The sequence below is a fragment of the Hylobates moloch genome, unplaced genomic scaffold (assembly GCF_009828535.3).
Source record: "Hylobates moloch isolate HMO894 unplaced genomic scaffold, HMol_V3 SCAFFOLD_19, whole genome shotgun sequence".
Taxonomy (NCBI): Eukaryota; Metazoa; Chordata; class Mammalia; order Primates; family Hylobatidae; genus Hylobates; species Hylobates moloch.
In genome coordinates this window covers 220976-246375 of record NW_026652294.1, presented here as the reverse complement: position 1 = coordinate 246375, position 25400 = coordinate 220976, and the positions used below count along the sequence as shown (strand labels likewise).

The following is a 25400-nucleotide window of genomic DNA, read 5'->3' as shown; positions in this document are numbered from 1 at the left end:
TAGCTGGGACTACAGGCGCCTGCCACCACACCCGGCTAATTTTTTGTATTTTTAGTAGAGACGTGTTTTCACTGTGTTAGCCAGGATGGTCTCGATCTCCTGACCTCATGATCCGCCCGCCTCTTACACAGGGGCAAACTCTCACTTTTAGTCAGGAAAAACCTCCACTGAGGTCTGGGTGGAGAACAGGCCTCTGTATATCTCAGTCTCCTCCAGAACAGTGAGAGTTTGCCTGTTTGGACAAGTACAGTCTGCAGAACAAAGTTTACAGAATGTGTGACAGTGTTGTAGAAATGAGCTAAAGATGGCCAGGGCAAACTGCCCCTATGTGGTGTGTTTCTAAACTGCAGGCTATTGCTAAATGCCCTGTGCCAAACTCAAGTTTTCCAATCCAATCATTTCAAAAACAGCCCAAAGAAGATTTTTTTGTTTTTTTGAGACGGAGTCTTGCTCTGTTGCCCAGGCTAGAGTGCAGTGGCACGATCTTTGCTCACTGCAACCTCTGCCTCCAGGGTTCAAGAGATTATCCTGCCTCAGCCTCCTGAGTAGCTGGGACTACAGGCACGTGCCACCATGCCTGGCTAATTTTTTGTATTTTTAGTAGACATGGGGTTTCACCATGTTGGCCAGGAAGGTCTCAATCTCCTGACCTCGTGATCTGCCCACTTGGCCTCCCAAAGTGCTGGGATTACAGGCATGAGCCACTGTGCCCAGCCCCAAAGAAGACTTTTAGCCATTCAGAGAATGCTTGCTTTTCATATCATGGGAAACCTCACCCACATCTGTTAGCAGTAGGTAAGATAAGCCCCAGGTGATGAAAATTACAAACCACTCCTGCCGTCTGGATATCTCGGACCCAGATTAAGCTGTCGTCTGGCTACCCCTAGACACAGAAGGCCTTTCTCCAGTTTTCCTTTACCTTAGGAGTTCCCTTGTTCTCCACCTTTTCTGAGTAGCAGCCCCGACATCTTTGATTCTAGACAGTCTCCTGCTGTGAGGGACTCCTTTGGGCAAATCTGTCAAAGCTTCACCCAATAACAGTCACGTGTGCTACTGACACCCTATGGACTTCTCTTTCTCTTTGATCAGAAGCTCAGTTTCTCAAACTCTCTAAAAACAGGACCACACTATCCACCCTACAAACACTGACTCCAGCATAATGGACACAATTCCGCTTCTGAGGCTGTCTTCTTAAGTCATACAAATAATACACTTGCCTTCAATTTTATGGACTCCAAACTAACAGCATCTGCCAAGTAAGATGCAATAAACCCCACCTCTATGAGTCCTTCCTCATTCAAGTGATCATGGTCCAGATTAGAGAAATACAGAGGCCTGCTCCACGCCTGGATCAAATGAAGACTGCTCATCTACTTTTTTATCTGTGTCCACCGTGGAGCAACCAGCTTTGTCTGCTGTTGTGAATCCTCTGCATACTCTATTAACATTCAAGAGAGAGATTCCTGTTTAGAATTAAGAATATTATTCTCTAAGTTTAATAGTATAGGGCAATTACAAGGCCTTTAGTATAGGGTCATTTTAGGGCCTTTTTATGAATGAAAAATTTTTACAAAGTATTACATTTTCAGATATGTAATGACAAGAGATTATGGGATAAAACAACCAGTCCCAATGGTAAACTTTTTAAAGCTTTGTCATTAATTTTCAAAGGAAACAGCAGTACTCTCTGAAATTCAGCACCTTAAAGAATACTTTGTAAAACTAAGATTTTGATGAATTGATTAATAGTAAAATCAAGCCTGACAGATTTATTACTGTTATTCATTTTCCCACAAAGCAAGTTTCTACATAGGATAGTGGGTGGAACTGATTATTCATTTAACACCTTTTCAGACTAATCCGTTTATAACAGTGATAAGATGTACCTTAATGTTCTCTTTTAGATTGTGTGTTTCTTTTTTTGTGTTTACTTTTATTTCTCTTTTCAGCATCTGTTTCTGACTCTTTTAACTATTATGATGAATTAGAAGTTTGACATTTTCAAGGCTAAGAACCATATTTGACCTGATCAGCATCACAAGAAAAAAGGAGTCAATGCCAGGCACAGTGGCTCACTCCTGTAATCCCAGCACTTCGGGAGGCTAAGACAGGCGGATTGCTTGAGGTCAGGAGTTTGAGATCAGCCTTGCCAACATGTGGAAACCTCATCTCTACTAAAAATACAAAAATTAGTTGGGCATGGTGGAGAGTGCCTGTAGTCCCATCTACTCCAAAGGCATGAGAACTGCTTGAACCTGGGAGGCAGAGATTGCGGTGAGCGGAGATTGCACCACTATATTCCAGCCTCAGTGACAAAGTGACATTCTGTCAAAAAAAAAAACAGTCGAATACATAGGATTTACAAAAAGTAATGAAAGAAAAGAATAAATAAAAATTTAAATGGTGAAATATGATACATTTATTCTAATCCTACTTCCACACTACGATTTGATATTCTCAATTTAGATTACTGCCATGAAGTTCAACATTTTAAGATCAATATCATTTTTACTCAAATTTTTTTCACCAACTTTGTTAAAACATCTTATGCCAGTGCATTTACCCAGAAGATAATCAGGACAAGCTTTGTGTGGAATAATAATATCTAGAGCTCTGTTTTGTTTTTCTTGGTGTGTGTCCTTTACCAAGTGAATTAGACTTTGTATTAAATCATTGAAGATTACACAGCACTAGAAACTATTGTTTTAATTGCTCCCAGGATTTTTATTTTTTTCAGGACAGTGGCAGTCCCTGTGAAGTGATTTGATGTATGCGCTATTATTCAGGAGCAGCTAAATTCAATATTAAGCACATCACTGACAAATGAAGAATACTCAAGTTGTTTTCCCATTGTAACGATGAGTTGTGTGGTAGATTCATATCCCTGACCTGTGATCATCTTTCAATAAAACCCAGGAAAATGTCCATAGTACTGCTGACACTGAGACTTAAAACCGTGGATTCAGTTTCTGCTCTTCCTACATAGAAAATCCCCTTTTGAACTGTGGTCTCATGGCTGTGGCTGTGCAACATACAGGTCAGGGGGAGACACGGGTTCATGCTCAGAGTTGACAAGAATTTGGAAGCCCTGACATCCTATAAAACGTTACTTGCCCAAGATCGAAACTTTCAAATTCAGGTCCTTCTTCCTACTCTACTGATGAATTAGATTTTATTAGTTTCCTCCAAGGGACACTTCATATCACATTGCTCACAGAGAAGACATATCTACCCCCTTCATCTCCCACCCAATGGCTCTTTCCACACCACTGCACCCACCAGGGGATTTGCATATCATCCCCTAGGGAGGACCTTCCCTTGTGAGGCTGAGATAAAAGCTCAGCTCTAACCTTGCCTTGACTGATCAGGACTCCTCAGTTCTTCTAACAATGAGGCTCCCTGCTCAGCTCCTGGGGTTGCTAATGCTCTGGATCCCTGGTAAGGATGGAAGGAGATGAGGGAAGAGGAGGGGGTGGGAGGGTGAGCTCTGGTGGCCCCACTGATTCCCATGTTTATTCTAACCATGTGTTAAAGGAATATGGCCTATGCTCCAGGGAGAGGAATTCATATTTTGCCCTGACAATGGTTAGAAACCTCCTAAAAGCAGTGCTCTGAATAGTATCTTGAGAAATGAAAGAGCTCTTGTGCCTATTTAGTAAAGGGTTCATTTAAAATGTTTGTTTTTATGATATGAATACAAATTTGTAAAAATAAAAAATTAGCCATTAATCAATATCATAAGGCAAATCTCAAAAGTTGCTCATTACTCTTTCACATAACCTTGCACTTCTCTCTCATAATTTCAGGATCCAATGGGGATATTGTGATGACCCAGACTCCACTCTCCCTGTCCATCACCCCTGGAGAGCCGGCCTCCATCTCCTGCAGGTCTAGTCAGAGCCTCCTGCATAGTAATGGATACACCTATTTGGATTGGTACCTGCAGAAGCCAGGCCAGTCTCCACAGCTCCTGATTTATAGGGTTTCCAACAGAGCCTCTGGGGTCCCAGACAGGTTCAGTGGCAGTGGGTCAGGCACTGATTTCACACTGAAAATCAGCAGGGTGGAGGCTGAGGATGTTGGGGTTTATTACTGCATGCAAGGTATACAGCTTCCTCCCACGGCGGTACAGACCAATACAGAAACCTCCCTGCTGGGGTGTCCCAGCTGCTCACTTACACTGCTTGTCTGGGGAGTAGCTCAGCAGGGACTCTGAGTCTGCAGAAGAGGAGGCTGTTGGAGAACTCAGGGGCAGGGTTTGCTGTTGAGGACTCTGGCCCATGAGAGTCTCAGCAGCACCTCAGTCCCACATGGTCAAAGCTTTATCAGTTGCCAGGCTCATCCTCACCCTGCCTGTCTTGCCCACATTTGCCAAGTACATTCAGTCAGCATAACAGCCAGAACATAGATGCAGCTTAGTGACAACACAAGTGGAATACATGTGGCAAATGACTAGCTTGGGGTTTATTTTACACCAATTAATACTTGGTGATAATACTTGGAATTATTGGGAAATTGGTATTTTCCCACTTTCCTTACTTTCTATTTCACTTTACTACTCACACTAAACTGCACTTTCCAGTGTCATGTTGGAGAATGTGTTCTATACAAGCTGTCCTCAGGGGGAGTATGGATAAGAACAGTTAGAAAAAAATGTTTGATTTCTGACTATTCTTAGACTTTGTAAATCCATGGCAGATATAAGATCTTAATGCCAAAAGATTTTGATTTGCCTCAATTACATTTTTCCCAGTGAAGAGGGAGTTCTTGCAACTCCAAAAGTGAGCTTCAGAAATAAGCAGCACTGGCCAGGTACAGTGGCTCACGCCTATCATCCCAGCACTTTGGGAGGCCGAGGTGGGTGGATCACTTGAGGTCAGGAGTTCGAGACCAGCCTGACCAACATGGTGAAACCCGGTCTCTACTGAAAATACAAAATTAGCCAGGGTGTGGTGGCACACACCTGTAATCCCAGCTAGTTGGGAGGCTGATGCAGGAAAATCACTTGAACCTGGGAGGAGGAGGTTGCAGTGAGCTGAGACAGTGCCACTGCACTCCAGCCTGGGCTACAAGGAGAAACTCTGTCAAAAAAAAAAAAAAAAAAAAGCAGCATAAATGAAAGATAAAAAACACAGAGTTTACTAAATATGCCATGGGAAAAATGCAGAATTATATGAGGGTTTTTTTTTTCCTCAACCAAATTCTAATTGTAAAAGTATTTATTCTAAGTACTATTTTAGGGATGATAAATTTAGTACTATGTCATCATAATAAAAGGTTTCAAATGTTACAAAAATGTATTATATACTTATGATATCGTCATTACCAGAAAATGAATCTTGATCATCTCTTTTAGTTGTAAAAACATAGAAAATTTATTCTTTCAGTAGATTCCATGTAAAATAGTGTTCTAGTGTTAGAATATTCTATCAAGCTCAATGATGAGTTATGTCAGTTACATATTACCATATTGTGTGATAGACACAAAATGATTGAAGCAACAGAACAAGAAGCTCCTGATTCAGATTTAAGGTTTAAAGTATATTTGAGATGATTTTCTACTCTAAGATAATGGATTTCATGGCAAGTGCAACTAAAATTCCAAAGTGCCATTTCTGTTGGGTTTAGTAGATATTGCAATATTTATATAGAAATCAAGCAGACTGAGACTGTGAAAATAAGAAACATAAGACACTTAATACACTGTTTAAAATGCTAATTAATGCATCATGGAGCTTAAAAGTTATTACGGAATGCAGGGAGAGAAGACAAGCGTAAGTAGCAAGGGCAGGAACTAAGCAATGTCATCACCATCTTTGGCCATCAAGTGATTGACAGCACCTAGTGACCTAAGATTCTGCTTTGATGTGAGACAGGGGGAAAGGCCCAAACCACTCAAGGTGGTTGGACACCTTTAAAAACCAAACAAACATACAGCCTGCATGGTGCTGATACCTCAAGGGGCGATACTCTCAAGTCAAAATGGTGAAAAATAAATGATTCCAAATACTGAAAGGGATACAAAGAGAATCAGAGCATAATCAAATGTATTACAAAGAAGCTTCAAAATATGGTAGACTGAATGTGACAAGGTTTCTCTGTCTGTACCATGGCAGTGCAGAGGCAGGCAGGTGGCCTTGGTGGTGTGGGTGGCTCTGCTCCATGAGGTCACTCAGGTGGGCAGGAGGCACGACCACCGTCGGGGCACAACCTTCCTCCTTCCTCACAGTCTCTGCCCCCATGCCCATTCCTCAGCAGCATGAGGTGGAGCAGAGTGAAGGGAAAGCTGTTTTCTTCTAAAGGCCAAAGAATACTCCAGTTTTCCACCAGAGATAAATGTTCTTTTGTGTAAAGCACAGGTTTGTGAAATTTTTCACCAAGGGAATCTTATGAAAAACTCACATTTTTGTTGTTTTTAATCTGAAAATGTATTTACAAGATTCCTGGAAATAATTTTTTTGAATATGTGATTATATTATGGCAGTCGATCTAAAGTTGTCATTCACCATTGAGAATTACTGCTAAAAAGTCATCTGATAAAAAAAGACTCATCTGTGACAGACAGTCCTCCTTTGGAAGGACTCTGTCTTTTTATCCCTTTATACCCATTTTAAGCCCTTCAATGGCCTTTGGGTTTTTCTTAAACAATCAATGTATTAAATTTAATTCATTATTTATGTTTAATAATTAATTTTCACTAACACAAAGTCAAAAATCCTGAACGTTGCTATGTAAAAGACCTGCCTCTAGATGGCAAACAAACCCCACAATAAACCAAAGAGATTGCCATGATCTAAAAATATTACTTGCATTGTAAGGGTGATGATGTCTGAATATCAACATGGAGCCCCTAAGGCTGAAACGGGGTCTCATGTGTGACCTGGAGCACCCAGGAGGAGCTTCCAGTGTGCTGTGTTGTGGGGAAACCCCTCTTTGCCCTGTGCTCTGAGAATGCAAGCCTGGCCCTATTCCCCTTATGCAGCTATAGGAGATGATTGAGGTAATTGAGGCTAAATGAGGCCAAAAGGATGGGACCATGATCCAATAGAATTAATGTCCTTACAAGAATAGAAACCAGGGCTCTCTCCTTTTCTCTTTCTCTCTCCCCTCCCTCTTGCCCCTAACTCAACTTTCTACCCATGGTGGCTATCTCCAAACCAGGAAGAAGGTCCTTACCAGAAAGTGAACCCAGTTAGACTTTGATCTTGAAATTTCCAGCCACCAGAAATGTAAAAATTAATTTCTGCGGTTTAAGCTGTCCAGCCATATCCATTTTGGTGTGGGAGTCCCAGTGGACTACTACACCATCCTTGCCAGTTCCAAGCAGAATTGGCCTCCGGAGGCTCCCCATGGACATGGGCACCCAGCTTTGTTCCTGTTCCTCCTGCTGTTCTGATTCTCTAGTGAGGAAGGAAGATGCAGGCTTCATCCTATTTGTTTGCATTTTCTACTAGAATGTCTCCTTGAAGATGAAGTGGTTAGCCTGTTTTGCTTTCTGATCAGAACTTCATCAAACTGAATGAACTACTTGCTTGGTATTAATACTTGGGGATGTTCATGTTTGTTCCCGACATAGATGCCAGTGGGTATGTTGTGTGCACTCCGTCTCTTATCCCTTTTCCTATGTCCCCAGAGAGAAGGCCACTGTCATCTGTAGGGCCGGCCAGAGTGTTAAGAGCGTTCTACTTTAGCTTGGCTCCAGCAGAAAATAGACCCAGCTCTGAGCTCCTGTTGGCTCCCGGTTCCCTGTGGATGCAACGCCTGCCCGGGTCAGGGTTCAACTGCCTGGACAGATATCACCCTGGTCATCAGCAGCCAAGCTGATCAAGGAACCCCATTGTGAACAGGGTTCCAGCAGCCGTGTGAGTCGTGAAAGCTGGGCGGATACATCCCACATGGCTCCAGTCAGAGGGGAGGCTGCCAATAGGCTGTGGAGGGTTTTCCTCCTGTGACCACACAGCCACTGAGCCTCATGTGCTGCTCTGTCTGACAGGAGCCCCCATGGGAAGGACCTGCCCACAGGAAGCTCTGGGCACCAAATGTTCCTCCAACGTGGCCTACCTCCACTGCCTGTCTCCCTGGCACCTGCTGCTTTGTGTTCCTCAGAACCCCCTCTGGTCACTCAAAGTTCTCAGCAATGAGCAGGTCAGTGCTCAGCCCTGTAGGGACATGGAGATAGAGCCTGAGTTTCCTCACTCTCGGGCTCTGCAGTGGGGAAGGAGCCATGGAGTGGTGCATCCATTGCTGGTTTTAAATGTTCCTGCTCAATTTATCAAAATTTAAAGTCATGCATTATAACAACAAAGTTATATTTATTTCTGTATAAATAGATATTATATTGATTTATAATATAGATGCAAAATTTAAGATACTTACTTTCAGAAAAAAAAGTGAATAAAATGTCACACATCAGGATTGATATGCCCACCAAGGTTTTGACTTGTCTTGGTGTGTGATTGAATTAGGATCTAATAGAAGGAGGCAGAGAAGAAGGTTAGAAATGGACTATTATTCCTTAGGTTCTCTTAAGGGGGTGGAGGCCAAATAATTCAGGGGTTGTCAGAAAATACCCCAGGGCTCTTTCTCAGTTGTCTGGTAACAAACTGGCTGAAGTTTGGTGCTGCTTTTCCCTGGAAAGAGGTGCTATGATTTTCCATAGCTTCCAGGTTGCCAGGTGCTGAACACCTGGCATATCCAGGCATTCCTCAAAAAGCTGGTTCCTAAGCTCAGAGTGCTTGGGGCCTGCACATAATATTCCTTCCTGTGCTGATGGATAGCTCTAGCCTAGGAGAAGCCAGGGGAGAAGGAGAGGTTGGTGTGGGGCTAGAGAAGTGAACATTTCTCTCTGCTTATTGTTTTGTATTTTTAGTACATTTTCCATTCAATGTGTTATACATATAGTATGTGCACAATTATGTTTATTTTATGTAAATATCATCCTTTGAAATATGTCATTATGCTCATTGTTTTTCTACTGAGATGTATGAGTTAAAATCTTTCAGTGTTGATAAGGGTGAAACTTGTCTATTACTTCTCATTGCTGCCTGATGATCCAGTCAAGATGTCAACTACATTTAACCTATGTTCTTGGTAATAGATACCCAGGTTGTCTCTAACTCCTCATCTTTAGAAATAATGATACAAAAGCTTTGTGGATATCTCCTTAGTTGGCTTCTAAGAGGTGTGTGTGTTTTGGATTGTGGGGGTTATTTGGAAAATTACATGGAGCAAAACTGATGGTTCATAAGAAAATATTTAGTTGACTTGAGCAGTGCCAGAATTTTCTTTGGAAGGCTTACACTGACAGATGTTAAAGCTAGAAATTTTTAAATCAAATTATATCTCTCTTACTCTCAGAAAGAGACAGCTTTAATAACAAAATTGCACAAAGATCAAAAGGTTAGCATCCTGCCTTAGAAATCTTTAATCTCCTTCTTCAGGTGAATGAAGCTTTCATGCAGAGCAAAACAAATTATCTCACATTTAACAATGGAAGAATATGTGACATATTTAAAGGCACCTTCAGCTGCAAGAGCCTCGGCAGGGCAGAACAACAGCAGAAAGGAGGACTCAGTGGGCTCTGAGTCACATCTTGCCAGAGGAAAGCCTCAATGAAAGCTCATCCTGATTCTTTCTTCCAGTGTGCAGATGTCTAACAAATGCAAGTAGCAGAACAGCCAGAAAATTCAGGCCGCTTTGTAGCAAAACAAGTTGGATACACATCCACACATTTAACCAAAATTGGATTGATTTCACTCAGTAATTGTCAGTGTGGAGCCTAGAGACAGTGCACAGACTCCTGTGAGCAGGACACTCACCGGGGCCCTGCACAATGTGAAGGCCCCAAACACAAACCTTCCAAAAAGGCTCAGCCTCTCAATGTGGCAGGAGCAGCTGTGGTGCCCAGAGGATGCATCCACACCAAACTCAGGTGGAGGTGGCTGGAGAGCCTTTGAGTTAGGGAGGCCATGAGGCTTCAGTTGGAGGCACGGGCTCTTCTTCTGTGTGAATGGGGGCCAGGGCTTTTATAGATTTTGAATACGGCTATTTTAAGATCCCAAGGAAGAAGAAAAGACCAAACCAAATAACTTCTGTTGATTTCCAAAATTAACAAAAGTGTGCTTTCAACCATTTAATTCTATATCAAGTTACTACAAATCCAAAATTCAGAACATGAAAGAACCAAGGGCTGAATGAGTTATTCAGTGGCCATTCTTAGTCTTCAATAATAACACAAGCTCTGCACTAGCAGGTGGAAATGGTGAATTGCCTCTAATATGATAGCAGCAGCATAGTAATAAACTTCACTTTTGGAATCAGGAATACGTGAGACCGGGTAATTTATAAAGGAAAGGTGTTCAATTGGCTCGCAATTCTGCAGGCTGTGCACACATTGTGTGGGCATCTGCTTGGCTTCTGCGGAGGCCTGAGGGAGGTTTTACTTATGACAGAAGGTGAAGCAGGAGCAGGCATATCCCATGGCTTAAGTGGGAACAAGGCAGGTGGGGAGTGGCGTGAGGTACCAAACATATTTAAACAACCAGATCTCACAAAGTACTCATCATCATGACAGCACTAAACCATGAGGGATGCACCCCCATGACCCCCAAACCTCCCACCAGGCCCCATCTTCAACATTGGGAATTATATTTCAACATGAGATTTGAGTGGGATAAATATTCAAACCATGTCAACATCTGTCTTGGCTTTTCTTGGCCGAGAGAGAATAATCCAAAGTTTAAGTGCTCCTTGAAGGGCAATTGGCCTCACCTTTTAGTATTTTTAGAAATGCACATGTTAGCTCTTCTCAAATTACCCTTATGCCAACCAAAAAATGAAATATTAGTAGTAAATGGCAATTAAATAGAATAGAATAAAATAAATAATTTTGTTTTCCCTGGAACAGTCATCTGATGAAATCACAAAGTTTACAAATAGCTGGAGGCTAGGATGACTTGCTGGTTACTTATTTAGGCAGATCTTACACATGTTTCCTATTCTTGCTTTTGAAACTAGTGAACTCCAAAACTCAAAGATTATTTGATTTTTGCATAGGATGGAATGTAGCAGCCCTGGAAAAAATTTAAACCCAGTTATGGGAATTTATATTAAACAGCTTACTGGGGAGCTCTGATTGCACCAAAATTATCTAAGACAAAAGAAAAAGAAGAAACCTGCTGATTAACTTGTTAAATTAAAGGAAATATTTACTGGGAATTTATATTCTTGAGTAAGCTTCCAAAAAAGAGCAAGATTTTACGGCTGGCATATGGTTTTGAGATTTAGCAAAGGTAATTTGCTTGGAATAGAAATTAATTCTTAATAGTGGTCAGAATAGCAGCTCAACAGTGGAAAAACCTTATAAACACCCAGGGAAGCTGTGGTTTTCTGGAGACCTTATTTCAGGGACAGAGGTCCCTTTCTTTAAGGGTGAGAACTGAGAGGGAATCTTAGAGGGAATAAAGAATGTAAAGGACACTGAATGCTTAGGGATGCAACAAAATCACTGCCTCACTTTGTGCAGTCTGATGGGGTTGAGATGGGCCCCACAGAAAGATAAGCGTGCATGGAGGAAAAGCATCCATGGAAGCACAGGACTCCACTAGCTAATCTCATAGCTCAGTGTGTACTTTATATCATTTTTATTCTGTTTTTTTCTAAGAAAGAGGAAAATCAATTGAAACATTTGGAAACAGGCTCAGATTAGGCTGATCAAGAACAGGGTCTGAAGATTCAGGGAGGTCAAATATGTAAATATCCCTGTGTCTCCCAGTGTTTAGAGAGATTCTCAGATGCAGAAGATACCTATCCACAGAGCCCTCATTCCCTGTGTTCTCTGTGTACCTGGATATTTATCCATGAATCTGTGCTCGTCGGTCACAATTTTCAGTCGATGAGATAATGCAGACAACTTCAATCTCATGTGCCCTGGAAGCCAGAAATCCAATGCAGAGGACCTGCAGCTTCACAAAGTGAAGCTCCCTCTGTTCCCACTATGGGTGGCTTGGTCTCAATTCTCACCCAAGGGCAAACTTTCAACTTTAATAAAAAACAAAAAAGCCTCCATTGAGGTCCAGGTGGGGAAAAGCTTGCAGTGTCTTCAGTCTCATCCATAGCAGTGTGGATTTTCTCTATCTGCACTAATACAGTCTTTAGAACAAAGTCTACACAATGAGCAACAATGATGTATAAATGAGCCAAAGGTGTCTTGTGTGAACTGCCCGTATGTTGTTTGTTTCTAAACTGCAGGCTTATTTCTCTATGGACTGTGCCAAACCCAAACTTTACAATCCAATCATTTCAAAAACAGCCCCCAAAAGCAGAGTTTTTGCCGTGTAGAGAATGCTTACATTATATATCTCAGAGACACTCACCCACATCTGCTAGCAATAGGTAAATCCCACGTTATGAAAACCCCAGACTAATATTTCCCTCTGGATCTCTCTGACCTAGAGACTCCCCACTGTGCTGCTGTATTTGGAAGAGCTGAGTGTTGGGAGAAGCTGAGGCAGGGCTTGCATGTCTGACATAATGTAAAAGAGTCTTGGAACATGTCCAGGATCCAGGGTCTAAAACCCCTTGTGGCCTTTGGAACACCAAGCTCTGTGCTATTAAGTCCAGGGCATAAAATCCCTCGTGGCTTGGATAGAATCCAGGGCTCGTGGCTCTGGAATGTGTCTAGACTTGCTGGCTCCTTGCTCCTTGCTCTCCAAGGATCGATTGTATCTTGAGTTAAAAGAACCTGCTCTCTATTATCTCAAGCAGCAGAGCAAATGCTAAACCATCACAGCTGTAAATCTTGTGCTTAATGCAACACGCCCTTTTGACCCCCACATTCTCACCACCTGTTTCTTTGTTGGATTACCAATAAATAGCACTGGGCTCCCAGAGCTCGGGGCCTTCACAGCCTCCATGATCGCTATGGCCCCCTGGTCCCACTTTACTTCTCAAACTGTCTTTTCTCAATCCTTTGACTCCACCAGACTTGGTCACCCCCATGACCTGGTGTTGGGTCTGATCACCCTAACACTGCTGTGTGACAACATCTAGACACATAAGCCCCTTCTACAGCAAATTTCTTCCTCCTCCCCTTCTGAATAAGAACCTTGGCCCCTTGGCCTATAGACAGACTCCTGCTCTGAGGAACTTCTGGCAAACCTGTCAAAGCTTCACCCAATAAAAGTTGTGTGTGCTACTGCCACCCTGCGGACGTCTCTTTTTCTTTGCCCAGGCTCCAAAGTCCTCAAATGATCTACAAACAACAGGATCACACTCTCCCTCCAACCCCACAAACACTGACTTCCAAGGACACAAACACTTCCATTTCCACGATTATCTTCCCATGTCATACAAGTAATACACTTACTTCCAATTTTATGGGCTCTGATCTCACAGCATCAGGCAAAAGAGACACAATTACAGTGAGACCCACCTGTATCAGTCCTTCCTCGTTCAGGTGACCATGGTTCAGATTACAGACACACAGAGGCCTGCTCCCCACCTGGATCAAGTGGAGACTGTTCTTACACCTCCTTACCTGTGTCCACTGTGGAGCGACCAGCTTCGTCCACTGTTATCAAAGCCTTGGCATAATGCGTTAATGTTTAGGAGACAGAGATTTCTATTTGGAATTAGAAATATTATTACTTAAGTATATAGATAGTATAGGGTAGTTTCAAAGACTTTTTGCACCAAATAATTTCTATAAGATTTTACATTTTCTGAATACGTAAGGGCAACAGGTTCTGAAATAAATTACCAAATACGATGGCAGACTTTTTAAAGCTTTGTTGTTAATTTTCACAGGGAATAGCAATACTCTCTGAAATTCAAAAATATTAAATAATATTTTGTAAAAATAACATATTCTTGAATTGGCTTGCAAAAGAAAGCATGACAGATTTTTTATCATTTGTCATTTTCTCTCAATTCAAGCATCCATATTAGATAGTAGATAGAATTGATTCTTCATTTAACATATTTTCAGAGTAATCCTTTAAAACCAGACATATTACATTCAATAGTGTTCTTTTTTGTTAATATGTTAGGTTTAGTTTGCATTTATTATTTCTTCTTTTCACCTACCGATATTTCTGACTCCTTTCACTAGCATGGTTAATTAGGAGTCTGACATTTTCAAGACTAAGAACTTGCATTGAATTGGTCAGCATCATGGGATAAAAAAGTTAAATAGGTATATCTCCTAATGTTGTCCCTCCCCCCTCCCCCCGCCCCACAACAGTCCCTGGAGTGGATGTTCCCCTTCTTGTGTCCATGAGTTCTCATTGTTCAATTCCCACCTGTGAGTGAGAACATGTGGTGTTTGTTTTTTTTGTCCTTGCGATAGTTTACTGAGAATGATGATTTCCAGTTTCATCCATGTCCCTACAAAGGACATGAACTCATCATTTTTTATGGCTGCATAGTATTCCATGGTGTATATGTGCCACATTTTCTTAATCCAGTCTAAATTAATGCTAAATGACGAGTTAATGGGTGCAGCAAACCAACATGGCACATGGATACATATGTAACAAACCTGCACATTGTGCACATGTACCCTAAAACCTAAAGTATAATAATAAAAAAAATTAAAAAAAATTTAAAAAGTTAAATATACAAAACTTATAAATTAAATAAAAGAAAATAATAAACATTTTAAAGACTGAAATATAAGACTCTTATTGTTCTCCTACCTCCTCATGATAATTTGTGGTCATCAACTCAGAATATTAACATGGAGTTCATCATTTAAGATCAGTGTCATTTTTACTCAATTACTTTTTCCAATCTTGTTAAAAAGTCTTATTTTGGTGGATTTCCCAGAAGATATGCAGACCAAGCTTTCTTGTGGGATCATGCTTAGAACTGCATTTGTTTGTTTGTGTGTGTGTGTGTGTGTGTGTGTGTGTGTGTGTGTTCCAATTAAGCATGACCTTGGGTTAAATTACCCGAGATTACATAGTACTGCAAAGTATTATGTCAGCTCTCCCCAGACGTTTTCTCTCCAGGACAGTGAGTGTCCTTGTGAAGGGATCTGATGCAGGCATGATCTTTCAGGAGCTGTTCAACTCAATCTTGAGCATATCATTGACAAACAAATAGCTGGATCATTTCCCTGTTTTCATGATCAGCTGTGTGGTAGATTGACATCTCTGAGCTGTGATCATCTTTACATGAAAGCTCAGGAAAATGTGTAATGGTGACCCTGAGACAGTAAAGCTGTGGATCCAGTTTGTGCTCTTCCTTTTTTTTTTTTTTTTTTTGAGACGGAGTCTCGCTCTGTCGCCCAGGCTGGAGTGCAGTGGCGCAATCTCGGCTCACTACAAGCTCCACCTCCCGGGTTCACACCATTCTCCTGCCTCAGCCTCCCGAATAGCTGGGACTACAGGCGCCTGCCACCATGCCCGGCTAATTTTTTGTATTTTGTTTAGTAGAGACAGGGTTTCACCGTGTTAGCCAGGATGGTCTCGATCTCCTGACCTCGTGATCTGCCAGCCTTGGCCTCCCAAAGTGCTGGGATTATAGGCGTGTGCCACCGCGCCCAGCCTGTGCTCTTCTTACATAGGGAATTTCCACTCGAACTGTGCACTCATGGCTGTGGCTGCACCACTTATATGCCCAGGGGATACTCAGATCTCACTCAGAGTTGACAAGAAACTGGAAGTCCTGATAGGACCTTGTTCCACATGATGAGGAAGACTGTGGGAAGAGCTTTTCTTAACACCATTCAGAAAAACATAGTGCAAAGTTAGTTTTTGTTCATTCTATACCATTATCCTAGAAAAATCTTCCCTTAATAAACCCTTCTGGTTAATCTCCCATATGTGAGATGATTATGATGGGATATACACCAGATTGAACAATTGGTCACCAGGAATTTTATATTCACTGCCTGAGGAACAAATTGTTTCCCCCTTTCTTCTTACCTACACTGGGCTCTTGGATCTAAATGTAGAGACCCACATTATTTTCCCTATGAGGCCCTTGGACAGAGTGCTTTTCTATGGGGCTCACTCATCAGGTGCCAGGGGAGGGCAGGTTCCAACACTTGCTGTTAACATTCTTGAACAGTTATCTTGGAAACAGCAGATACCAGACAACTCTTGAACTGGCTCAAGACTGTTTTATTTTTAGGCTCTCTGCTCATCAGTGCTTGTAGGAAAGGGTAACGTTTCCTTTTTTAGATTAGCTGGGAGAGAGCCAAGAAGAATGACATTCACCCATGTTCATTATAGATGTATCTCTACCTTGTTAGGGTTGTTATGCTTTCCTAGAGTTTCATGTCCTACACAATGGGACCTACCCAAGATCCAAACTGTCACAGTCAGATCCTTCCTCCCATTTTATATTACACTGTTCAGAGGACAGACATATCCCCTGCCTCCCGGCCCCATTGACTCTTTCCACACCACTGCATGCACCAGGGGATTTGCATATTGTCCCATAGGGAGGAACTTCCCTTGTGAGTCTGAGATAAAAGCTCAGCTCAAACTGTGCCTTGACTGATCAGGACTCTTCAATTCACCTTCTCACAATGAGGCTCCCTGCTCAGCTCCTGGGGCTGCTAATGCTCTGGGTCCCTGGTAAGAAAAGAAGGAGATGAGGGAGGAGAATGGGGTGGGAGGGTGAGCTCTAGGGCTCCACAGCGTCCCATGATCCCATGTTTAGTCTAACCCTGTGTTAGAAGAGTATGATCTGTGCTGTAGAAAAGGGAACTTGATATTTTGCTCTGTGAATAATTAGAAGCCTCATAAAAAAATGATGTCTGGTGCTCTGATTAAGATCTTCAAAATATAAAGGTCTCTTATACTTTACAAAAATTGAATTCATTTTAGAATGTCTATTTTTATGGCATAAATCAGTATTTTTAAAAATTAAGTTTAAATAAATGACATAAGATAAATTATGAAAATTGCTCATTAGGTTTGTACATAACTTTGCAATTCATTATTTCAGGATCCAGTGGGGATATTGTGATGACTCAGTCTCCACTCTCCCTGCCAGTCACCCCTGGAGAGCCGGCCTCCATCTCCTGCAGATCTAGTCAGAGCCTCCTGCATAGTAATGGATACAACTATTTGTATTGGTACCTGCAGAAGCCAGGGCAGTCTCCACAGCTCCTGATCTATTTGGGTTCTAATCGGGCCTCCGGGGTCCCTGACAGGTTCAGTGGCAGTGGATCAGGCACAGATTTTACACTGAAAATCAGCAGAGTGAAGGCTGAGGATGTTGGGGTTTATTACTGCATGCAAACTCTGCAAACTCCTCCCACAGTGGTACAACCCCGAACAGAAACCTCCCTCCTGGGGTTGCCCAGTTGCTCACATGTGCTGCTTGTCTGGAGAGCAGCTCAGCAGGGTCTCTGAGTCTGCAGAAGAGGAGGCTGTTGGAGACCTCAGGGCAGAGGTTGCTGTTGAGGACTCTGGCTCATGATAGCCTCAGCTGTACTTCAGTCCCACATGTTAAGGCCCCATTAGGTGAAAAATAAATGATTCCAAAAACTGAGATGAAATACCAAGGAGAATCAGAGTACAATTAAGGCTGTTACAAAGAAGCCTCAAAATATGGTGGACTAAATGTGACATGGTTTCTGTGTCCGTTGCCTGGCAGTGCAGAGGCAGGTGGGTGGCTTTGGTGGTGTCGGTGGCTCTTCTCCATGAGGTCACTCAGATGGGCAGGAGACACGCCCACCCTCAGACACAGCCTTCCTCCTTCCTCAGAGTCACTTGCTCCCATGCCCATCCTCAGCAGCATGAAGTGAAATGAGTAGACAGAAAGCTGTTTTCTTCTAACGACCAAAGAAATTTGGAGTTTCCCATCAGGGATAAATGTTCTTTTACCTTAAGCACACACTGGAGAAATTTTCCATTGAGTGGATCTGCTGAAAAACCCACTTTATTTTGTTTGTTTGTTTTGTTGTGTTGTATTTTGAGATGGAGTCTCTCTCTGTCACCCAGGCTAGAGCGCAGTGACATGATCTCGGCTCACTGCAAACTGCCTCCTGGGTTCAAGTGATTCTCCTGCCTCAGCCTCCCAAGCAGCTGGGATTACAGGCACCCACCACCATTCCAGGCTAATTTTTGTACTTTTAGTAGAGGCAGTGTTTCACCATGTTGGCCAGGGTGGTGTCGAACTCCTTATCTGAAACATTCCGCCTGCCTTAGCCTCCCAAAGTGCTGGGATTACAGGTGTGAGCCACTGCACCTGGCAGTTGTTTGCTTTTATATGATAATGTAAAATTATTTTGGAAAATAATTTTTTGAGTATATAGTTATGTTTGTGGCAGCCTATTTGAATTTATCATTTGATAATTTCTACTAAAATGTCTTTGTTATAAAAGTCATATGACTTTAATTGTCCTCTTCTGAAAAGAATATGGTTATCCTCTCAGGCTCCTTTTAGGATATTCAATTAATCTCATTTTTACACAATATATTAAGTTTAGTTTATTATTTATGATAAATTTATTAAGTAATTTTCACTATCACAAAATTAAAAATCCCATAAATTGCTATGTCAATAACCTGTCTCTGGGCGCAAACACACTCCACAATAAACAATAAAGAACACCAAGGTCTTAGAAACACTGGGAAAATAAGAGCAATGGTGTCCCATTATCAATAGGAAGTCCCTAAAGCTAGAATGGTGTCTCATGTGTGACCTGGGACATCTGGGATGAGCCACCAGTGTGCTGAGTTGTGGGGAACCTGCTCTGTGCTCGGAGGCTGAAAGCATATCCTTTCCCTGCCTACTGCCTTACCTGTGTCCACCTGCTGTGGTCTAAATTGTGTTCCCACATTCATGTTGAAGGTCTAATCTCCAACGTGGCTGTAGGAGATAGGACCTATAAGAATATAATGGAGGTTATAAGGGTGGGACCCTGATCCAATAGGATTAGTGGTTCTCATAAGATCCAGAGATCTCTCTGTTTCCTCTCTCTAACTCCCACACTCGTATGGAAAGACCATGTGAAAGCATGGTGAGAAGGTAGCATCTACAAACCTCCAGAACTGTGGGAAATAGATTTCTAATTCAAAAGATAAATTACCCAGTTTCAAGTATTCTGTTATAATAGCACAGACTGAAACAAATATGTTACTATCATTGTTTATTTTCAGAGTCAACATTCCCCTATTTTGTCCAAGGGGAGCCCCAATCAGGCTAGTTCCTAATACCTTTTTCTCTTACCCCATCATTTTCTGAGCACTTCCTTAGTTTCTGACACAAGAAGTGCAGGCTCATCTTATATTTTTTCTGTTCTAAACCTGAGATCAGATATTTTTCCAATAATTATTCTTTTGAATAGAGATTGATATTCAATAAAACAAGATTTGAAAACCCAAGGTGTTTATTGAGACTTGTGTGTTACTGCTTCTAGGAAAAATTACCTATATGTCTGCATATGTTTTAATCTATATTCTTATAAAACTATCCAAAAATTAGTGAATCTACATTAATGTCTCTAATTACAATCCAAATCTACAGTTTCTCCTTTTTTATATTTGTAACTTTTTTTCCAAACTGAGGATCTTGGCTATAATTATTCATACCATATTTACTTAAATGATCAAACATTCTGTGTGACACCAATCTCCTACTGTCCCTGTCACCTAAACTTTCCTTGCAGACAACTTCCCTCTTATGCCTCACACACCTTCATTAGTCTTGATAATCCATGCCAGTCCACCATGAACTTTGAACCCCTGCATAGCTGCCCTTTTCCCCCCTGGGCTCTGACATTAGCAACAGTGGCCTCCACCCTTGTGACTGTCCTGCTCATCCTCCTCCAGCTGTGATGTCCTGCATAAGTGGGAGGAGGGGTCTTGCATCCTGCACACCCAGGTAGGGATACTTGTCTCTGCTAACTATAGCTTCATTGCCCAGGTGGGCTTTCCTCTATACCCCACAACATGGATGCACTTTCTATACTGTGTAGGCTCAGTATCCCATACAATTCCTTGGCTTTTTGTTACATGGTTTTCTTTCTGACCTGCTCAGGTCAAGTGCCCTAAACCCAGTCATTAAGAATTGTTTTCTCTTAGGAGCTGGAAGAGATTGGTGATTTGGAAATGCGCAGGTATAAGAAACAGAGTAGACACAGGGATGGAGGGTGACAACTTGGTTTAGAGGACACTTCAGTTTCTGAAGGGGAATGGCTTGGATAAGAGAAATAAAAGGCATAAATAAAATTCAGGGAGCACAGGGAAATATCTAGCATGGGACTGTAGGATGGCATACAGAGCCAGAATATAGCTGAGAACTTTCAGAAGTAAAGGGAGAAAATTTATCATGTTGGCTGGCCTAGATGGAAGAGGTGGGAAAGAACATTCAGATATGGAGGATAACAATTATGTGTCTGGAGATGGTAGATTAGCTATGCCAGATAGCCAGTGGCAGGACCCTTCCTTGCTGTGGCACTATTTTCAAGTATTAGGTTTTTTTTTTTTTTAGTTTTTTATTTCTTTTTTAATGAGCAAATCTATCTATCTATCTATATCTATCAATCAATCAATCTATCTATCTATCTACCTATCACTCATGATTATACTTTAATGCATCCATTGTTGGTGGCACTGACAATTTACAGCACTGGAGGTTCCACGGAATTGGACCAAAAAGGAAGTCTCTCTGACCTTAATAATACTCACCTGTATCAAAGGCAAGAAACTTCTAAAATTTCTTGAGTCTCTAGAGATGTTTTTCCCTAGCAGACCTTATCATAAATAGAAAGCTAGCAAGAGAAGCATGTCATGAAACATGAAGAGAGCAAAAGAACACTCCACACATAGGACAGTAGGCTGATTCTGTCCTGTAGCCCACACAGAGAAACCCATGCTCTGCAGACTTTGGACACCTGGGAGGCACTGGGCCTGTGCAGTGTTACTGAGATAAGTCATCTTTGCAGCTGGGCAGATTTGCATGTCCCACAGAGCAACGCCTACTGCCCTGAACATTTATCAATAGGCTGGTGACACGCTGTGCAGAAGTCTCTCTCAGTCAGGACACAGCATGGACATGAGGGCCCCAGCTCAGCTCCTGGGACTCCTGCTGCTCTGGCTCCCAGGTAAGGAGGGAAACAACAAAAATTTTATTCAGCCAGTGTAGCTATTAATGCCTGGCACTTCAGGAAATTCTTCTTAGAACATTATTAATCATGTGGATATGTGTTTTTATGTTTCTAATATCAGATACCAGATGTGACATCCAGATGACCCAGTCTCCATCCTCCCTGTCTGCATCTGTAGGAGACACAGTCACCATCACTTGCCGGGCGAGTCAGAGCATTAGCAAGTGGTTAGCCTGGTATCAGCAGAAACCAGGGAAAGTTCCTAAGCTCCTGATCTATGCTGCATCCACTTTGCAATCAGGAGTCCCATCTCGGTTCAGCGGCAGTGGATCTGGGACAGATTTCACTCTCACCATTAGCAGCCTGCAGCCTGAAGATGTTGCAACTTATTACTGTCAAAAGCATGACAGTGCCCCTCACACTGTGATACAAGCCCAAACATAAACCATGGAGGGAAGTAGATGCTTGAGGCTGGGCTGCCCCAGCTGCTTCTCCTGGTGCCGCCATCTGTTGACAGCAGTTCTCAGATGCAGCCAAGGTTTGAAGCTCACTGGAAAGTTTTTTTTTTTTTTTTTTTTTATGCTTTAGGTTTTAGGGTACATGTGCACAATGTGCAGGTTTGTTACATATGTATCCATATGCCATGTTGATTTCCTGCACCCATTAACTCGTCATTTAGCATTAGGTATATCTCCTAATGCTGTCCCTCCCCTCTCCCCCAACCCCACAACAGTCCCCGGAGTGTGATGTTCCCCTTCCTGTGTCCATGAGTTATCATTGTTCAATTCCCACCTATGAGTGAGAACATGCAGTGTTTGGTTTTTTGTCCTTGCGACAGTTTACTGAGAATGATGTTTTCCAGTTTCATCCATGTCCCTACAAAGGACATGAACTCATCATTTTTTATGGCTGCATAGTATTCCATGGTGTATATGTGGAAAGTTTTGGTAGAAGGGGTCAGGGAGGCACATCAACATTCCATCTCTCTTCATCTTCAGCTCCATCAGCTGATATGCAAATACCTCTCCTGATTATTATCAATAAAAGACAAATAAAATTAAACCTAGGAGGTCTAGATTGCAGCAAAAGTCAGACTTATACGGCAAAGGAGAAGGTACTCTAAATATATATATACATAATTTTTTTTTGAGACAGAATCTTGTCGCTAGGTGATCAGGGATCCGTCAGACATCCGCCTCCTGGTTCACCATTCTCTTGTTACACATGTATACATGTGCCATGTTGGTGTGCTCACCCATTAACTCTTAACAATATCAAATCTTCTGTTCTATGAACATGAAAATGCTATTTATTTATATCCCCTTTAATCCACATTGTATGCAGAGACCTTGCTAAGTTATTATTTCTAGTGATTAAGTTTTAGATTCTTTGAGAACTTATGGACAAATTTTATCAGCAAATACAAATGTTTTGCTTATTCATTTCCAAACTCCGTGGATTTTGTTCGTTTATTTGTTTTGAATTTTTGCATGTCTTAGGACCTCCATTATGATTTCGTATAGTGGGTGGTTCAGTATTTTTTATAATTTGAGAAGTGAAATGTTTAATATTTTATCACTAAGTATGATGTTTGCTGTAGAATTGCCTTTACCGCTTCTCAATAATTTTAAACCTCAGTAGTTCTAAAGATGGATCATTTGTAGATGCTTTATCAGAATAAGGTGCTTTTCCATTATCCCAGGCTTGCTGTGAGTTTTATTATGAATAGCTGTTGACTTCTTTCAAGTGATTTTCAGCTACTATTGAGATAATAAAACTTATTGTTCTTAATTCTGTCAGTATGATGCATTATATGGATTGATTATGTAATGTTATAATAACCCTGCACTTCTGAAATACATTCAAGTTGGGCATGGCAGATTATCTGAGAGAGATAGAGGTAAATCTTCCCTTTTTTTTTTTGAATGTTTGTGTCTATGTTTATGAGAGATATTGACTTTTAGTTTTTTTATTTGAAATGTCCTCAATAGTCTTTTGATCTTGTCATTCTTATTGTGCAGTTGTCAACATAACTAATCAAACTAGACAATGAGAGATTAGAACATGAGCAACATCAATCTTAAGGCTCCCTGTGGTTATCAAGATGCTGGAGGGGATAGAGAGATAAACCTGAGAAATATTTCAGTGAGAGAGTTGATGGAACTGAGGTCTGCACAGCCAATGGCAGTTGATTTTTAAAAATTGCTTATATGTGCAACTATATTTCCCTTTATAATTTTTACCCTTTACGCTGTGTGTAGAAAAGCATATTTTATCCTGCTCTACTAGGGCATTTGTGTTTTCATTTCTTTTTATAAATCTGAAATTCATGTTTATTTGTGAATTATCACTTTCCTTAAACATTTTATACAATGCTATTCTAGCAATTTGAGATTTTGGAGTACTATACCACTGATATTGAGTGGCAAACATAAACATAACCACTAATCGTATATTATGATCTACATAGAATACATACTGGTTGGAGTGGGGAAATTGTGCATATCATGAAGGAAAGACAAGCATTAGAAATGAAGGAAATATTTCTTAGGATATTTGATAGCTTAGGAAATATCATTTCATAACACTTACATTTTCAGAAAAATATTTGAGGTGTTTGTGTTCTATTTCTGAATTAGAAGCCAGAGTAATCACTGTGCTGACTCAGCCTCTGGTCTCCAAAAACAGCTGGATCAGTTAGGGCTGAGCAGTGACTCAGCCTGGTATTGGCAGAACCGTTTAGTATCCTGCGATTCTTACTGTGTATGCACCTGTCTGACTTCACCCTGACTCAGTGGAATTGGTCTGAGAGAGATGCCTTGCTCACAGTTAGGACCTGAAATTATGAGGCTCTCACGTGATGAGGAAACAGGCTTTCTTCTCTTTGTAAGATGAGTTCTGAGGGCTTTTTTACAGCTGTGAATTGTGACTTCTCACAGGGAACTCACACACTTGAGTGACCTGAGAAGACCATGAAGTGTGATGTATTTAACCTCAATTACATCACCATTTCTCGTGTGATTTTTTTTTCATTTCAGTTGTCAATGGGAACATTATGGTGCCCAAACTTACAAAACTTCCAGACAAAGCTTCATGAGAGAAGTTGAAAGGCCACCATCAGCTGAGAAGCTGTGACGATATTAGTAGCTGCCTGAATTGGAGCCAACAAAAACCAGGTCAGGCTCTGAATCTTATTATTTATAGTAATTATGACCTGCACCTTGCTGTCCTTGCCAGGACTAGTGACAGTGGGTGGACTGATTTCATCCCCTCCATCAGCAGCCTGGAGGCTGAAGATGCAGCGTATTGTTCCCGTCAATAACATAGGAGCTTGTCTGTCATGGTGTGAGAATCCTGGACATCGAGAGGACACCAGTCCACTCCTTTCTCTTGTCAAAATGACTGATATCTAAGTGGGAAATCTAATGAACCCCTCAGAAATGGCCTTTGGATACTACTTTATCCCATGATGAAAGACAGGAACCGAAATCATACACATTTGATGGGAATCTGGGCTCATCCACTTAACAGCTGTGTGACTTTCAGGACGTTACTTAAACTTTCTTTGCTTGGTTTTGCCATCTGTAATAATAAAAAATAAAGGAATAACTACACCATAGGGTATTATAAGAGTTGAATCGATATATTTAAAATGTTTATAAGTAGTCAGTGTTTGATAACATTAGTTACCACAATCATTTTGCTCCAACCGGTATTTATATATACAATATTTCTCACCATATTTTTAAATTTGAACAATTTCATAATTTAAAAATTATTTTGCAACTTCCACTTCCGTAAAATGGTGGAATGGCTTATGTGGAACCAACCTGCTGGGTACAACTACAAAACAGCTGAATAAAATACGAAAACGTGTTTGAAGGCATTAGAGCATCGCCATGTCTGAGAGTCTGATTACTTTTGATGTTTTATCCCTGACATCGTCCAAGCCCCTTCTCCTTTTTTCTCTGCCCATATCTCTATAAGCACTGGTAGGAAATTCCCCACAACCCTCCAGCCCACAGGGAGAACATTCTCTCACTCTCTCCCCTTACCAACTCTAAAGGTCTAAACTCTGCCTCTTCAGGCAGGTCTGCACCAGCTCGTGCGCACCCGACACAGGCATCCTTCGTGGGAACAATAAACACTCTCTCAAGTTTTCTTGGCCTCAACTTAATAATTATTAATTAGGGGCCGGGCGCGGTGGCTCACGCTTGTAATCCCAGCACTTTGGGAGGCCGAGGCCGGCGGATCACGAGGTCAGGAGATCGAGACCACGGTGAAACCCCGTCTCTAGCAGGGGTGTGGGGTGCGTGTAGTCCAGTATCTA

General features: G+C 41.6%; 1 protein-coding gene and 1 gene segment (V, D, J or C); one reads left to right on the top strand and one right to left on the bottom strand.

Annotated features, from left to right (window-relative positions):
• Nucleotides 1-25400, bottom strand: part of LOC116459261 (immunoglobulin kappa light chain-like) — a 204841-nt gene that overhangs the window by 32671 nt on the left and 146770 nt on the right. The gene's annotated exons all lie outside the window — the stretch shown is intronic.
• LOC116459262 (immunoglobulin kappa variable 2-28-like) lies at nt 16524-17607 on the top strand. The segment is given in 2 exon segments: nt 16524-16586; nt 16960-17607. Coding segments are annotated over 2 exon segments (459 nt in total).